Raw genomic sequence first — 17500 nt, forward strand, 5'->3', positions numbered from 1 at the left:
GCAGCGCACTGCCAGCAGACTATAGACCAGCGGAGACTCCGTCTCATCCAGATCAGCGTAACCTGAACATGAGATGTGATTGTTCAACACCTAGATCTCAGAATCATACATCAAGTCTAGGGTTGGGAATCGAAATCGATTGGAATCAAATACTTGTTATAAAATTAAAATTTCTTTTCCTCATTTCAATATGACTTTTCAAGCACAAGATGTTTTATGTGCTTGCACACACATCCAAAACGTGTGCACAGAAAATGTGATTCTAAACCGTTCAAGCACGAAACGACAAGTTACATGTGTAACTATACTGGGCAACTCTTAGTGACAGTAGCTGCCGTCTCTAATAACACTAATCAAACAACAGAAGACAAAGAGAAAAATCACTCGTTCTTGACTGAATAACTTTTGTAACTACATTTGCAGTGTTATTTTACATTTGATTAGTTTCTGTTCCTTAAATACCTGAAAATCTTAAAACACTTTATTTCAGTCGTATCTTTGTTCAGTTGTATCTATTTGTTGCGATTGCTAATTTTTTATTTGTTCTTTTATTTACCGAGTGTTTATTGTCTTTAATAATGCTTTACATTTATAATAGTTAGGCTAGTTGTTGTTTTTTAATGGTATTTTTAAACCAACGTTCCTTGTGTAAGTGTTCTTTACCCTGTTGATTTTTGTTCATGATATTCAGCTACAAAAAATATTTTGGAATAAGACTAAATGTGAATGATATCCGAGTTTTTTTTTCTCCCTGAAAACTAGAAAATTAGAAAACTGAAATTAGGAATCGATAAGAATCGGAATCGATAAGCAGAATCGAAACAGGAATCGGAATCGATACTCAACCCTAATGAAGCCGCTGTCCTCCAGCCTCACCTGAGCACTTGAAGTGCACTCTCTCCATGAGCGTGCGCACCTGAGGCCCGTCCCCGTCGGCCCACAGAGAGCACACCCCCCCGGCTGGCGGCAGGTTTGGGTGGAGCTCGATGTAGGCCACGCCCTCGCGGTCCATGCTGTCGTCGGTCACATGGAGGCTGAATTTGTAGGAGTCTCCGTCCCGGAGGATGCCCTGTCTCAGGACCAGGTGCATGCTGTCGCTGCCTGTGGTGGTGGTGTTCAGATCCAGCACCAGCGTCTCGTTCCCACGGGTCTTCGCCGTCCAGCGCTAACAGCGACAACAGACATGGCCGACATGTCAGGGGTACTTCCATATATGGACACACTTAAATATTCCATGACATCATTGTAAAATGAGCTGTTCTTTTTATTATTAACGTGAATTATTAAATTAAAAGAATTTAATTTAATGCATTAATTATATTTGTCATTTGAAATATTTCATTAAAATTAAAAATATTAATTTATATAACGCATTTCATTTAAAATATAAATGTTATCTGAGTACATGATTTATTGAAATGAAATGTGTTATATAAATTAATATTTTTAACTTTAATGAAATATTTCAAATGCTTACAGAAAATGGCATTGTATTTCAATTATAATAATTAAAATACATATTAATTTATATTATATTTTAATAAATGATTACATATAAAATAAATATTATATTTTAGTAATTATAATATTGTTTACATTGTACAATTATTTACATTTTATAATTATTTACAAATGTACTTTTATGTAGCTACAAAAATTGTCATAAATAAATTCAAACTAGATAATTAAATTTAGTTTTAAAATTCTATTGTTTAATAAAATAATATTCATGAGAATTTAATTTTATTGAAAAGTGAATTATTACATTTATTACATGTATTAATTAAAATCAAATGGATACTTCACTTTATTAATAATATAAATATTATTTGAACACAATTAGATAATGCGTTATATAAATGTGTGCAAAATATATTATTAATGGAGTAAAAAATTATTATTATTATTTTAAATGCCTATATAGTTTTATGTAGCTACAAAATTGTCATATTTAAAAGAATAAGAAATACATGTATTTAAAAAATATATTTAATTGAATTTTTTAATGAGCTTCAAGCTGGTTTTTCAGTTACCTTCAATCAGCATCAATCCGAATCAGCACTTATCTCACACTTAAATATTTAAATATATCATTTTAAAATAAGCAGTTTTATTTGTATCATTAAATTAAATTATTAAAGTAATCTATTAATTAAAATGAGATGCATTAATTATATTAATTGAATAAACTTTATTGACAATATAATTTATTTAAATAACTTCACACGAAATGCATAATATAAATGTGGAATAATACTCTATTTTTTAAATATATATATATATATTTAAAATATATATATTTTCAGTAACCCTGCAGTGACCTCCATCAGCATCAATCCCGATCAGCACTCATGTTTGAACCACTAGATAAGCATCCCTGAAATGTATCATAATATTTACAGACTCGTGGGTATCAGACCGAGTGTTTGACCGACTGGTCACCAAGTAAATGTCTGTGTGTGTTTAACGAGATGTGCTAAACACATCACATCACATCGAACACAGTGATGACATCATCACCCTGTACGCCCACTCAGGTTTTTCATCCCTTTGGTTCCCATAACCATAACATCACTCCAGTCTCAGTCTAAACATTATCAGAGAGCAGGATGGAAAAAGCAGGAGGAATGCCCATGAAAAAAGAGAAGTGTTCTCCCTTTTTAGAATGACATCATGCTGCTATCTCGCCATGTAAAGCTCTCTTCAATACATTATGACGGCATGTTTCCTCTAATAAATAAGGCACGAGTGACTCGCTAAATCCAAATATGCCATTCCCAGGATCATGTAATTCCTAGGGACAAATGATGATATCACGCTGCTTTCAATGCTTTTCAGAAAGCTAAAAGAGCACAAATTAAAGTTTTAAGCCTTTCACTGGTCAAAAACCTAATAGACATTGAACTGTACATTAAAACTACAGTTCAGTTTTGATTTCATGCTGTCCATTACACAAAAACTGTTTGAGCGTCCCGACCAGGGGTGCGTTTCCCGAAAGCATCGTTAGCCAACTATGTTCGCAAGTTCTGTCGTTATCAGCAGTTCAACGAGTTGGTGTTTCCCGAAACCATCATTCTAACGAACATTCGCAAACAGCATCGCAGAGTTGTTTGAACGACAGATTTCGACCTGTGGTTAGAAGCAGTTTCTTGTTTGTATGTCATGTGGACTCAATAAATCCTTATCTTGAGTAAAATAAGCAAGCTGACATTCAGTACAACCTGTGTCTTTTATTTAGAATACATACAAATGTAATTTACATCTTTTAGTTTGTCAAGAGATTTAAAGAGTCGCTTTTGAAGAGTGCGCATGTGCGAACGTGCTCTACTACGTAAGAACGAGCCTATGATTGAATCTGGAAATAAAGCAAAATAACTGAGAAAAATGAGTAATAGTCCTCAGATGCCATGACCATAATTTATAGCAAAACATCTAGCGTTAATTCGATCAGATTCATTAAAAGTAGTTATCACTCCACCATGTGCGTGACAACATTAACAAACGTGGTTGGACGACCGATTTGCGACAATACGGTTTTGGGAAAAAGTTGTGACTAGCTAGTTGATTTCTTCAAGATGCACTGTACTATGGTAGTGAAGCAGCGAGTTACGTCGTTGTACGGGAAACACACCCCAGCCCGAAACAGGAGGAGTATTTGCGATTTTGGAGATTTTCCCAATGGCAAAACAGGTTTAATAGTAACCCTATGATTGATGGCGGCGTGTCATGGGTATGTGAGTGTCGTTCTCACCCCTCTGTGAGAGCTGTGACAGTTATTGCAGGTGCCGGCCAAGTACACGTAGGAGCTCTGACTGATCTCGTAGCGGGACTGAGCTTTGCACGACACACACTCCAGCGACACCATCGGGATGCGACCGCTCTGTACCCACACCTGCGACCAGAAAAAGAGTGAAGTCAAGTGAAGTTATGTAATTATGTTTTCTGTTGACCATGGAACCCAATTCATTTAAAACCTTTCTCACTCTTTGAACTTGACTGAAATACATTCAATGTTAGCGCTGAGACTGACGGATCTCCCTGACCTGTTCTGACTGCGACACAGGAATTAATTCTGTTCAACTATTGAGAGGAAATAAAAGGACTCTACAATGGTTTCATCACGGTTCCCAAAGCAATCAGACCTTCAAAGTTAAATCTCATGAAACATTCCCCTTAGCATATCATATCAGGCTTTCACATGTAGCTCGGAATTGTGAAAGTCAGAAAGTAAAAAGCAAGTTAATTATGTTTTGAATTATGTAACATACCTTCCTTTGACCTGTTTGGGTCAGTTAATCATAGCATGCTAAATAAGAATGAATATTTTGTAATGATAATAGCGACTAATTTCAATGCAGTAGAACAAAACAAAACGGTGGGTATTCAGACGCTCATAATTTTGATCATTTGCATGCGCTGCATTGTTTTTGCTCGAGCTTCAGTATTGCAAGTACGCAAATCAGGTACCAGCACGAATACACCCCCAAAGAACACAATCTTGCAGACCGCTTTTGAGTAATGAGGTAGTGGAGGATGTGCTTTTGTTCCTCATTTGATCATTTTCTGTGGTCATGATCGCTAAAGAAATGATTTTAAATAAGATTCAGTTTACCGCCAGCTTTCCATGCCGGGGCGGCAACAGCGTGACGTTAATTGTGGTATTCAAGAAGCCCTGAGTTTTTGATTGTGAATAATTACTATTCAATAATGAGCCTAATTTACATAGAAAAGAGGCGTGTTTGCACTGAAAAGAATGACAATGACTTCATTTAAATGGTGCTGCTCTATTCACTTAAACTGGACTGCGGGGAGTAATGCAGGTTTTTTCGTGCACAAAATATGCAACATTTTAAAAGAGAGTGAGGTGAATTGCTTTTAATGAATTAGCAAATTCAAACACAGTAGTTACGAAAAGATTGTAATCTACAATCAGGGCCCTCACCGTTTGGGTCGTGGACTCCGGGGTCATGCCTTCTTTACTGACGGTCAGGCGGAAGGTATACTCAACGTCCACCTCCAGTTCGGACCCAGATATTCCCAGAACCGGGTCGCTCGGACCCAACCCGAAATGCAAAGTGGAACAGTGATCTGGACCCTGTGTGGTGGAGTGAAGAGGCGCTTTACAAAAGCTGCATTTGGTCATAAATCATCTCATTTATTTGCCTCAGGATATACAAGACACCAGCATAGACATCAGCTCAACAAAACAAACTTTAAAAAAAAATTGTTTTGTGACATTTTTTGCTTGAAAAGTGTGCTTGCAATTTAATTAAAATAAATACCATTTGGTTTTATATTTTATTTAATGCAATGACATTCATACATTTTTAATGTGGCTTAAGTGCTATTTTTGAGCTTGAAATATTCCATTATACCTGATATAAAATTCCTTTGAATTTCTGTCAGTGATAAAATGTTTTAATAAAAAGCAGGAATCTCTGCTCCCCTCCGGCAGTAATTCTGATAGGCTGGGAGAACTCGGAGGAATGCAGAGTTTTTCCCCCTGCTGGTTATGTAACTGATCTCAAGTATACACCACCCAAACATCCACTTTTATGGCTAATACTTGGCATATTTCGTCTTTCCGAGTTGCTGTGCACTTATTCAAGCCTCTGATACTAAACGTCCCTCATACTAAAACACTTTTTTCCCCTCAAATTCACACATTCACATCTCTGTTAGGAGCGTTTTTAAAAATGGCAATTACTTAAACTCTCCAACCCTCTCTCAAAAAAACACATGCAAATACAAAACATGTGACAAATGTCATGATTGTTACGGTCTGTTTGCATTAGTTTATTATCCAGCTGGGCAAATGAATGCATTTGTTAGCCAGCTAAGTTGCAAAATCTTTTATTTCCTTTAATATTTATAATTTAGTTTATCTTTGTAAAAAGTTCAGCACTATTTTACTTTTGATATTTTGATTCAGTATCAGTTTTAAAAACTACTGGTTAATTAATCGGTTATCGGTAGGTACTGCCCAACTTAGTTATCGTTATCGGTCGACCTCTAGTCTAAACGTATTTGAGATGCATCAGCCGCCACATTTGTTCTTACATCTTTAGTTATTTTATGGTCTACATTAAGGACGTTCAACCCTGCTCCTAGAGGGTCAATTTCCAGCCGAGTTTAGCTTCAGCCCCAATTAAACACACATCAACAAGCTAATCAAGATCTTTAGGACCACTGGGCAGATGTGTTGGAACTAAAATTTGCAGGAAGGTGACTCTCCAGGAGTAGGACTGGACACACCTCTGGCCTAAATCCATTTACGTCCTTCATTGTCAGTGAGCAAGAGGAACAGAAAGTTTAAGTCACTAAAAAGCATTTATCTGTGACATCAATCTTGATTACCTTTGAGGTGCTCACACATTCCCAGTGGTAGCTGAGCAGGGACTGGTTCTCCGGATCCAGATTGGGGTCGTAGGATTGCTCTGCGCTCAAATGCAAATCCTGAGTTTTAGACCACACACGGTATGTGCCACCCTCAATGATGGGCACCAATTTTTTGGACATCACCGAAAGTTGGAGACAGGCTGCTTTACGTAGTGGCACTCCCTCATAAGACAGAGAAAAAACTAGAGTGTAGTTCCCAGCGTAAATCGACATCTTGGGCACTGAAAGCTGGAGTCTCCGGACGTTGACTTCTGCGGGGAGACGGACCTTGGATGGTGGGGGACCTTTCTTGTCCTCATCCTGACAGCGAGGGGAGGTGAGGATCTCCCAAAGGTACTCCACTCCATAGAAGGCACAGCCTTTTAAGTTCACACTGGCCTCTACCAAGGTTGGCTGGTACCGCCAGATAGCAAGTCGTGGAGCTTGAATGATCTGAACTTCTGGTTCGTCACACTTCAGGACAGAGATGTTGATCTCAGTCTGTGCTGTAACCCAGCTCACAAGGTTAGAGATGTTAACTCGCACCACATAGTGACCAGGAATGAAGTAGATATGGCTAAGAGAAGGTGTAAATGAGACAGTGGTTGAAGAACCGTCCCCAAAGTTCCACTGGTATGTTGCTGGAGTGGAAACAGGAGTGATTCCCACATGGAAACTGACCGTCTTGTTAACAAAGGTGTCGCTTGGTTGAGCATCCAAGAAGGCTGACCGGATACTGTTCTGAACTCGTATAACCTTTGTCACATTAAGACCGTTCAGGGAATTGAATGCTCTTAGGAATATGGTCAGATTGCCTGGCTGATCTGGTGCATATGTCACCGACTTGCCAACCCGGGAAATCTTGTGACCATGATGAAGGTCGAAGGTCCACAGGATGGTGAGTGGCTCACGTGTTGGAGTGCTTGCTACATAAGACCTAGGTACTCCGACAGGTATAGCGGCATCACAGCAGTCCAGTATGGTCAACTTGGTCACAGGCTCCATCACTTCAATGTGCAGAGTCTTTCGTTCTGAACTCACTTGGTTGTGGGCAGTAAGGTTGACGTAGTACTTGGCCACACTGGTGAACTGGTGGATGTACGTTTGATTGTTCAGGACAACAGTTGCATCACCACTAATGCTCAGGATGAAATTAACAGAAGTACCAGACGAGACCGAGATTGAAAACTCAACATTTTCACCAACCGCAGCAATTTGTTTGCTGGCCCTGAGCTCCAGACCCTGGATACGGTCTTGAACTGTAAAGTCACGCAAGTACGATTCTCTGCTGATGTCATTAGAGGCATTCAAAGCGACACTGAAGATTCCCGTTTTGAGGAAGATGTAGGAGGTGGCACGTTGGTTTGATTTTGTGCTGTCTGGCAATAGCCACATCCATGAAATGTTGGATCCCATCCGTGTTTCTCCACACAGAGAAACATTGTCCCCCGTGGCCACAAAGTTCTCTATAACATTTGTGGCACTGAAACTCAATCCAGAGATCGGTTCTTGAACGCTGATCCACTTTAAGACCATTTCAGTGTTGATTTTGTTGGAAACCTCCACTTTAACCAGTTTCAAACCTGGGTTTCTGAAACTGTGCATGACGGAGGACATGTCAGATGTTAACAGGTCACCATCTGCCCACCATCTGTAATGAAGATCCGTCCCAGAACTTACAGATACCGTCATAGTCGTCATGGCGTTTACTGCAGAAGGGTTTGGTGAAGACTCGAGAACCAGCTCCCTCACAGGATCCAGAAACTCAATAGTTTTGTTCACAGCCAGCTGGCCAAGCAAGTTGGTTGCCTTGAGAAGCACCTCACAAGGACCCGGGGTGGAATAATTGAGGTCTATGGTCTTGCCCGTGAAGTTGCGGTCATGGTTTTCATGTTCCCTCAGAAGGTTCCAGCTGAAGGTCATGTTGGTGCCCTCTTTTAATGAGGCTTGTAAGTGGAGGACACGATTGGTTGCAAAACAGCATCCTTCAATAAGTTCATCAGCCACTATCTGCAAGCCCTCCAACTCACGCTGCACAAAGATATAAATGCTGGACTGAGCAGTGCCGATGTCATTCTCTGCAGTAACAATAACATTGAAAGTCCCAACGGAGCGAAACGTGTAGAACATTGTGTGAGTGCCTTGGATAGATGTGCACCGGTCACAAAGAATCCAAGAGTACCGGACGTCATCTCCTTGGTCGAAGTGTGCCTCAAAGTGGACAGAAGCATTCAAAGGGACATTGACAAAGCTGGCATTTACTGACAGTCCTGCGATTGGTGCCAAGACCACAACGAAAATCTCATTTTTGGTCTCACTCACTTCATTCTTGCCTGTGACACTGATGTTGAACCTGCCTGAAGAATTGTAAGCATGTGATACGCTTGTCCCATTTAGTCGAGTCCCATCTCCAAATTCCCAGATGTAGATAGCATTCGTCGAGTCTGAGGATGCTTTGAAAGCATAGTTTCGGTGTAAAGAAAGATTGTTTCCTTTCTCTCCATTATGACTGATCAGCAAAAACCCAACGGATTGTTGTACCTCAATTGAAACTGAGGTATTGATACAGGAGATATTGTTGAGCACAGTAACTGTTACCAGATATTCCCCAGGACTCTTGAAAGTAAAAGCCATCTCCTTCCCACCCCGAACAGGACCTCTCGAGTCAAGTACCCCAAAATCCCACAGGTACGTGTAGTTAAATTCAGGGACGGCAGTAACTGTAAATCTACTCTCCTCGCCGAGCTTCACATGTGTTCTCAGAGGAAACACAGACACTGTTGTAACTTCAGGTTGGACGCAGATCCTTGTGAAAAAATTGGCCTTGTTGGCTTCGCTTGACATTTCCAGCGAGAGATCGTACTCTCCACTCTTAACATACGAGTGGGTTATCAGCGCCGTACCATACTGAGTCTCGTTGGGGCTTCCGTCTCCAAAACTCCACATGTATTGATGTCCTGATGCGTTCCCTGACACAAACGCATGGAAGCTGACCGCTTTGCTTTCCTGAATGCACCCGGGAGGTTCTAGCGATAACACTTGTAGCACAAACACCTCAACAGGCAAGGTTACCCACTGAGAGCTCACGGCATTCTTTGCGGTGACGTTAACCGTGTAATTTCCATCTTTCAAGTACCTATATTCAACTTGTGGTTCCACACCTGTGTGCACCGTTCCATCACCCATGTCAAAGCTCCATGTTACGTTGTTACCTCCTTCTAGAATTGCTGTGACAATGGTAGGCGTGTTGCGTTCGGTGGGAGCAGACGACACCACCTCCAAGCCCTTAACGTCCTCATAGACGGTAACTTCCGCACATGTGCCTGTCCAGCTAATGGTGTTGTTCACAATCACGCAGATGTTGTAGACACCACTGTGAGCGTACGCGTGAGGAACCCTGCGTTCACGTCCCTGCTGGATACTGGAATTGTCACCGAAGTTCCAGGTGTAGATGATGCCGTAGGGAGACGGTAAGGGGTGGGCCTCAAAGTCAGCTGGTTTTTCGGCACGTAGGAGTGGTGGGTAATTTTCGATTTGCACACTTGTTAGAATGCTGAAGACGTATACGTCGACCTTGCATGTCTTGTTCTCATAGCGGTTGGAAGCAGAGAGCATTAGGGTGTACTCCCCTGCAAAAAAATATGAGTAGAAAAAAAATCAATATGGAATATTGAATATAATAATATATTCAATATGAATATAAAATGTAAAAACTATAAATCAATATAAATAATATAAAAGTTTTGTTTTTACCTGGCTGTGCATAAATATATTCCACATGGTCATCAATCACCACCTGGTTACTGGAGGAGTTTTCGTAAGGAGGCTTAAACTGATGTGTATGGTTTCCTCCATCTCCAAACCACCACCTGTGACACATAAAACCATCAAATCATTACATCACAAACAAACACACTGGATGCCTGATTTACATGCACTATTTTAAAACAGGCTTTACTTAATCAGTTTCTCACATAATCTTTGGGCATGTTACACTGTTAACCTGCCAAATCTTAAGACCTGTTTACTCCTGGTATTAAGATGTGTTTTGGTCGATCGGATCACAAGTAGACGAGGGAGACACATTCCCGTTCACACCTGTTGTTTTAACCCGTCTCTTTTGTCCACTTTCAGCCACTTCTGTCCTGATGTCTTCGAGGGGAGGGTCTATGGGCGGGTAAATGTGTGTGTTTTTTTCCAGATCTTTCGATCTAATGTATGAAATAAGCTCACGCTATTAACATGTGAACGCGACCGATGAGACGGAAAAACACACGGAGATCATCAGCTTTAGTTTCTGCTCTGACAGACGCAAGATCAGCCGAACGCTGAGTGTGTGTTAGAAATCAGGAATGGTGAGAGAACATTGTGCTTGATACGTTTTTCATCTTCAAACCAAACTTGGGTCAAAGTTTAAACCCCGTCTGACTAGAGCTCTTCCCATAATGTTCACACATTAGATCAGTAGACGGAGAGAAGACGGTCTTTTGTGGCTGTTTGAACACATTCGACCACATGAGCGTTTAAACTACACAAGCAATCCGGTCGAATGTGTTTTCAACTTCCTCTGGAAGTGGTGGAAAGTGGACGAGCTCAAAACATTTTAGATCCCGTTTACACTTGTATTTAGTGTCGTCCACTTGTGATCCAATCAACCACAACACCAGTTGTGTAAACAGGACCTTGAAGTTGACGTGAAACCGGCAACACATTTTACATTTGCTATGTGACAAGATATTCAATATAGAAAAAAGACAGGGCTTGATTTTATAAATAGGGAATTGACTGGACAGTGGTTGGGGAAGAGTTGAAAAAAAGTCACTGCATTTTTACATTACCGGTTGTTTTTCCTTTCGAATAATGACACACTGAGCACAATAAGACAGGGACATGTATTAAAAAAGTAAACTCTGGTTATATGTTGGCTTTAAAGAAAGTTATTGCAGTATAAAAAGGGGACTACTGGATGGGGAAAAAGCCAACTTTAAGTCTCTTTTGGTGCCTTGGGAATGTGTAAGAGCAAGGTGGCAGGTCTGTTTTGAAGATATTTTTAGCTGGAGAGAATAAAAGCACTGTCTTCTGCAATCTGGCTGTCTGACTCATCGCTGCGGGAGGGAGTGGTGGAGCTGCTGTTGAATCATCGGCTCAGTTCCCGGCTATACACCTTCATCTCTCACTCCATCTTATGCCCAAATTCTCCATGGAAGGGGAACCCAAAGGAGAATCAGGTATCACGATTGACTGAGCAAGCCGAGGGCTGAACTCCAGAGATACCGAGCAGGCAAGATAAAAGAGTCGGGAAGAAACCAGCCAACAGTACTTGTCTGAAAGACTTTTTTTTTTTGACAATAAATAGAGAAATCCATAAAATAAATAAATAAAGCAGACATCTGCAGTGGCGCGCAGCAGGCTTCTGGGGGATGGAATGGAAAGTTTGGGAATCTTTCTATGCTCTACGTTGAAGGGAAAATTCTTGTCAGCATTTTGCGCTAACCACAGACTGTAAATCTAGAGAAAAGTGCCATTAAAGGGGAGCAGGCTGGGAGTGTGTGAAGCGGTGGAAGCCATGGAGAAGATAAAAAAAGAGTGTGTACATTAAACAGTCCTGGGATGTGAATGTAGAGAGCAGTCTAAGAAGAGAGTTATTCAAAGAGAGCATTCACAACCCATTTTACTTCCATTATGTGACATATTTCAAAGAGAAACATGAAAGCTTGTTCCCGCCACTTTTTTTCTCACAATTGCGAGTTCACATCTCACAATTCTGACTTTTTAATCTCAGAATTGTGATATAAAGTCGCAATTGCGAGTTATAAAGTCAGAATTGCGTGACAAAGTCACAATTGCATGTTATAAAGTCAGAATTGCATGATACAAAGTCGCTATCGTGTGTTATAGAGTTTTGTGAGATATAAACTCCTTACAATTGGACTTTATAACTTGCAATAAAGTCAGAAAAGAGAAAAGATGTCAGAATTGTGAGATGTAAACTCGCAATTGTGAGATAAAAAGTTGCAATTATCTTTTAAAATGTTTTATTCTGTGGCGGAAACAAGCATCCATAGAAACATGATATTCAATAAGAAAAAAAATGCACGAAAGTACTTGATTTTATCCGTCAGGATAATCTCAAAGTATCCCAATGTTAGGACTTCTTTATCCAAGAATGATTTGCTACTATTGCTGTGTTCTTTATGACTGGCATTAAATCACTGCATTACCGCATTTTAAAGAAACTGCATTACTCAGTTTAACCCTAATTTAAATGGCTAAGCTTTCTGCTGAAGTCTTTAGACCTCGATCCTTTAATTCGACCAATCAGAGCTTCACTGTGAAAGAACATACCAGAAGGTGACGTTCACCGCCATGTCTATCTTCACAGACGCAGAGAGGTTCAGGGACAAACCCTGCTGCACGATTTTGGGGACTCCGTGGACGGCGGGGACAGTCATGGGGTTCATGCGATCCACCGTCACGTTGAAGAGTTCGGTCAGCATGCTAACCTGGTTCATAGCCGTTACCTTGGAGACAAGAGATGGGTCAGTTCCTGAGCTGATGGAGTCAGTGTGGCTTTTACACAAACTGCACTGAGTTCAATGAAAACCAGTCACCGTGAGTTTGTAAACTGCTGCATTCTGGTAGATGATGTTTAAATTGCTGTTGTAGTATGTAAAGTACGGTTTATCATCCACCGTCCATCTGAAGGACGGGTCCGTACCTCCCTCCACAGACGCCACGTAACTCTGAAACCCAAGACGAAGAGGAAGAGGGAAGCAAATAAGACGATGGTTAAAGTGAAAGGTCAGGGCCGTAACAAAGGAGACATTGTGGATGAAGAACAGCATTAAACCTTCAGACCCGCTTCTCTCTCACAGACATCTTTTATGGACAAACATAAAATATAAGCAATAAATACTATTCTTGGACACTAAGGCCTGGTTTCACAGACAGGGTTTAGATAAAGCCTGGATTACGCCTTAGTTCAATTAGGACATTTAAGTAGTTGTTATAAACGTGCCTTACAAAAAAACATTTATGTTGTGTAATGTGTATCTTGAGACAAAACAATGACACTGACATATTTTAAAGGGGGGGTGAAATGCTCATTTTCACTCAATCTCCTGTTAATCTTGAGTACCTATAGCGTAGTATTGCATCCTTCATATCTCCAAAAAGTCTTTAGTTTTATTATATTTATAAAAGAAAGATAGGCTGTACCAAGTCTTTCCGGAAAAAAACGAGCGGCTGAAGGCGAGCCTTGTGGGCGGAGCTAAAGCTGTGCTAACGCGCCGAGCTAATAACACACAGAGACATTTGAAGCCGTTTTACTCACCGCCCGGTTCCAACGCACGACCGCGAACCTTTATCATTGTGACTGTTCAATCCTTAAGCATTAGACGATCTGCAAATCCGTCGATCTGGGCTTTGTTTTTAAACCAATCATCGTCGAAATGCAGGGAACAAACAGTCTTGCACAACCTCCGTTGATGCTCTGAAAAAACAAACTCCATCCACTGGTCCCTTAACGCCAGGTTCTTTGGGAATCTGTGCAGGGTTGTCTTGCCCTTTAAGATGTGCCAGTAGAAATTACTTTTCACATGCATTTTAGTCTCTGACTAGCTTAAGCCTTGTCTGTGAAGCCGGGGTAGGTGTTCAGAAACCAGTTTAATCCAGCCTAAAACCAGCAAACCACATGATTTAAGTGGTTTTTAAAATATTAACAATGATACACAGTCCTAGGACAGCAGATGTTTAGAAGATAAAGCCATGCTGATAAATGGTTTAAACTAGCCTAAGGTGGTTAGCTGGTCTGTTTTGATGGTTTTCGATGGGTTTTGGGCACTTGTCAGGGTAGGAAACTAGTTTAAACCCTATGTTAAGTAAGATTTTGTTCGGCTGCAGTACCAAACGTTTCCACTAGGCGAAATTCGTCTCCCATTCATTTCAATGTGACCACAAGTGTGCCTATTTTTTTCAGGACCATTTAACCTGTTCGAATCATGGCCAGGATTTTTTTGTGTGTTCAAATAGCAAGAGCCAAAACCTTTACCAAGTTTTGTACAAATTCGTACATGTATGTAACATTTATTAGTGAACAGCACAACTAGAAAAGAAACCCAGATGTTTAGAAGGTAAAGTCATGCTGACAAATGGCTTGAACCAGCCTAAGGTGCCTATCTGGTCTCTTTGAAGGGTTTTTCGTGCTGGGTAACCAGTTTAACCCAGCCTAAAACCAACAAACCCCCTGATTTAAGTGGGTTTCCTCAGAAGGGAGGACGTCACATACCACTATGGACTCCATGAGGACTCTGTGCGCAGGATGCGGATGGACAACCAGGCCCCGGAGTGGCTCTTGCACCCTCGCCTCAATTTGTAGCGATGCTTCAGTAACTTCGCTCTTGACACGAAGCATTATGGTGGTCTGTCCCGGTGTGGAACCGAGCTGGAGGTCGACCCATGCGAACATGGTGTCGTTGTACGGACCGGGCCTTCTGCATTCGGCCACTTTCGCCACCAGGTCCTGGGGACACGAGCTGTGAAAAGCTACGGTCGTGTTGCTGCCCTCCCGCTCAATCAAGGCATCGTGCTGCGAGCGGACGGTCACGAGAATCCACGTCTGATTGGGGAGGAAGTACACCGTCCCGCTGTGATTAATCGGATGGATCACGGTGGGCGCCAGTGGTGGGACGACTTGAATCGGACAAGATGCAGTGACGGGAAAGTCCTCATCATTGGACGTCACTTCCAAACTGTATTCGCCAGACTGAGGGAGTCCAGAACGGAGGAAGGGACCCTGCAGCTTGGTCTCGTTCTGTCCGACGTACAACACCCTTATATGACAAACCACGCCCTCCTCCCAACTCCCCTCAGCATCCGCTTGCAGCGTCTCATTAGCATCCCACCAATCAGAGCGGTTCTGGATGAGCACGCTCTGCTTCCACGGGGAAGAGGGTTCGGAGGAGCACTGGAGGAGGCCTGATGGCCCGGCGTCGTGCTGAAGGGCGATGAAGTCCCCAGGGGAAACCAGCAGGTCCTCGAACTCCTCCTGGACCTGAGGGAAAGCAGGGCAGAAAGTGAGAGGGGATGAAACCTGTCCACTTGTATCAAGATATGCTGTTGCTGCTTCTCTAAATGTATAATCTTTTTTACTGAGGGTCATTATCAGAGATAGCTGTGAAGCTCGAGCGTGCTGCACTTGTGCTCTATGAAACCTGCCAAGAACACGTCCATATTTCACATTATAAATCAAAAGGAACAAATTTTTTTATTTTGCATAAAGAAATCAAACCTATTTTATGAACCATTTTGGATGATTTTTTTTTTGCATCATGATGTCATTTGTTTCCACTGATTTTCAATGATTTCCACAATTTCCATTGTTCTCATTGATTATTAATACAAATGTTTTATACAGTTTTTTTATATACAAAAGTGTTTTTAGATTAAAATTAGCATACTAAACAGCACAAAAATAACACCAAATACACACACTACTGTTCAAAATTTGAAAGAAGTATCTTCTGCTCACCAAAGCTGCATTTATTTGATCAAAATGATTATGAAATATTATTACAATTTAAAATAACTATTTTTTTTATGAAATATATGTGTTAAAATGTAATTTATTCCTGTGATCAAAGCTAAATTTTAACCAGCATTACTCTAGTCTTCAGTGTCACATGATCCTTCAGAAATCATTCTAATATGATAATTTGACGCTCAAGGAACATTTCTGAATACTATCAAAGTTGAAAACAGTTGTGCTGCTTTATATTTTTGTGTGGAAACCGTGATACAACAAAATTCTTTAAAATAAGGCTGCAATAAAAAATGTTTTCCCTTAAATAGACTTTATTTTCTTTACACAAAACAAAATATTGTATTTTGTATATTGTTTGAGATACAATTCAAATATGGGCTTGACAGTTTTCATGAAGTTACGTTTTTTATTAGATGCAGTTCCAGGTTTCCACCGGGTCAAACTCACCAGGATGTTGGAGGGAGGTCCGGCCGGCAGGGTGACCAGCACCTCCCCGACCAGGCTGTAATCGGGGTACTGAGTGCCCGCCGGCAGAGGACTGACACCAGAACAGTTGACGCAAGCCCCAGGATGGCACGGGCTGGACAGTGGCAGACACTGCTCAGCGTACGGACAGTACTGGCGTCCCGCTGGGCACGATGTGGGCTCGGCTCGGACGGATGTGTCGTTGATCCACTCATCCGGGGCCTGGCAAACAGTGATGGGGGCGCAGAGGTCACCGCAATCTGCAACAGAAGTCCATACAAATCAATATATCATTACAAAAAAACTACACTGTTAAAGAAAAAAATTCGTTGCTGCCTTAAATTTTTAATCAACTGGGATGTTCAAGTCATTCCGACTTAAATTACATTAACTTATAAAAAAAGTTGAAAATTGCTTAACTTATTTTGACGAGTTTTAAGCAATGTAATAACATATAACTTATTGATCATATAATTTTTGCAGCGTACAAATAATATACAGAGCAATATTTGTTGTATTAAGGTTTACTTGGCTGTTTTGCTATATATATATATATATATATATATATATATATATATATTTATATATATATATATATATATATATGAATAATAAATATATATGCATTTAAATATATGAACCTTTCTTACGTAATAAATCGATCTTATCTAATAAGTTTTAATCAACTAACAGTAAATGTCGAAGGTCCAGTAATGTTTAATTAAAACTGTCAATTATAATGCAGTTGTTATTATTATATTTGTATTAATATGAATAGAAAATGTATTAAAATCACAGAATCTCAGATTACTTTTCTTTGCAGATAATTACTCCGTAATGCTGCATGTAAACCTTCACACATTTTAGATATAAATAAGTTGGTAATACACCAAATTTTTGTTTGTCAGTTTTTTGCAGAGTAAGCAAACCAACTGTGATCCTGTAAATATAAAAATATGGTTCATGTATCTCAGATTTCATTGTTAAATTATTAAGAAATAAAGCATCTTCACTGAACTAATGAACTTTCAGCATGTTGATGTGTGTCTGGAGGCTGTTTGTTAGTTTGCTCGGTTTGCAAACACGTTCAACACAGAGAAATGATCTTGACTGGCG

The 17500-nt window shown here is 40.4% G+C and overlaps 1 protein-coding gene across 1 annotated transcript in view; it reads right to left on the minus strand.

Annotated features, from left to right (window-relative positions):
- pkd1a (polycystic kidney disease 1a) overlaps nucleotides 1–17500 on the minus strand; it is a 92503-nt gene that overhangs the window by 35589 nt on the left and 39414 nt on the right. Inside the window, exons 12-21 of the mRNA XM_081361512.1 lie at nucleotides 16367–16644; nucleotides 14666–15430; nucleotides 12990–13121; nucleotides 12724–12899; nucleotides 10132–10247; nucleotides 6358–10007; nucleotides 4943–5095; nucleotides 3752–3892; nucleotides 877–1165; nucleotides 1–62 (exon numbers count right to left, since the gene is read on the minus strand). The exon at nucleotides 1–62 is cut by the window's left edge and continues 155 nt beyond it. Of these exons, the coding sequence (XP_081217638.1) occupies nucleotides 1–62; nucleotides 877–1165; nucleotides 3752–3892; nucleotides 4943–5095; nucleotides 6358–10007; nucleotides 10132–10247; nucleotides 12724–12899; nucleotides 12990–13121; nucleotides 14666–15430; nucleotides 16367–16644 (5762 nt within the window). The remainder of the gene's footprint in view (nucleotides 63–876; nucleotides 1166–3751; nucleotides 3893–4942; nucleotides 5096–6357; nucleotides 10008–10131; nucleotides 10248–12723; nucleotides 12900–12989; nucleotides 13122–14665; nucleotides 15431–16366; nucleotides 16645–17500) is intronic.

This window comes from Scardinius erythrophthalmus (genome assembly GCF_964197995.2).
Source record: "Scardinius erythrophthalmus genome assembly, chromosome: 3".
In the NCBI taxonomy this organism is placed as follows: Eukaryota; Metazoa; Chordata; class Actinopteri; order Cypriniformes; family Leuciscidae; genus Scardinius; species Scardinius erythrophthalmus.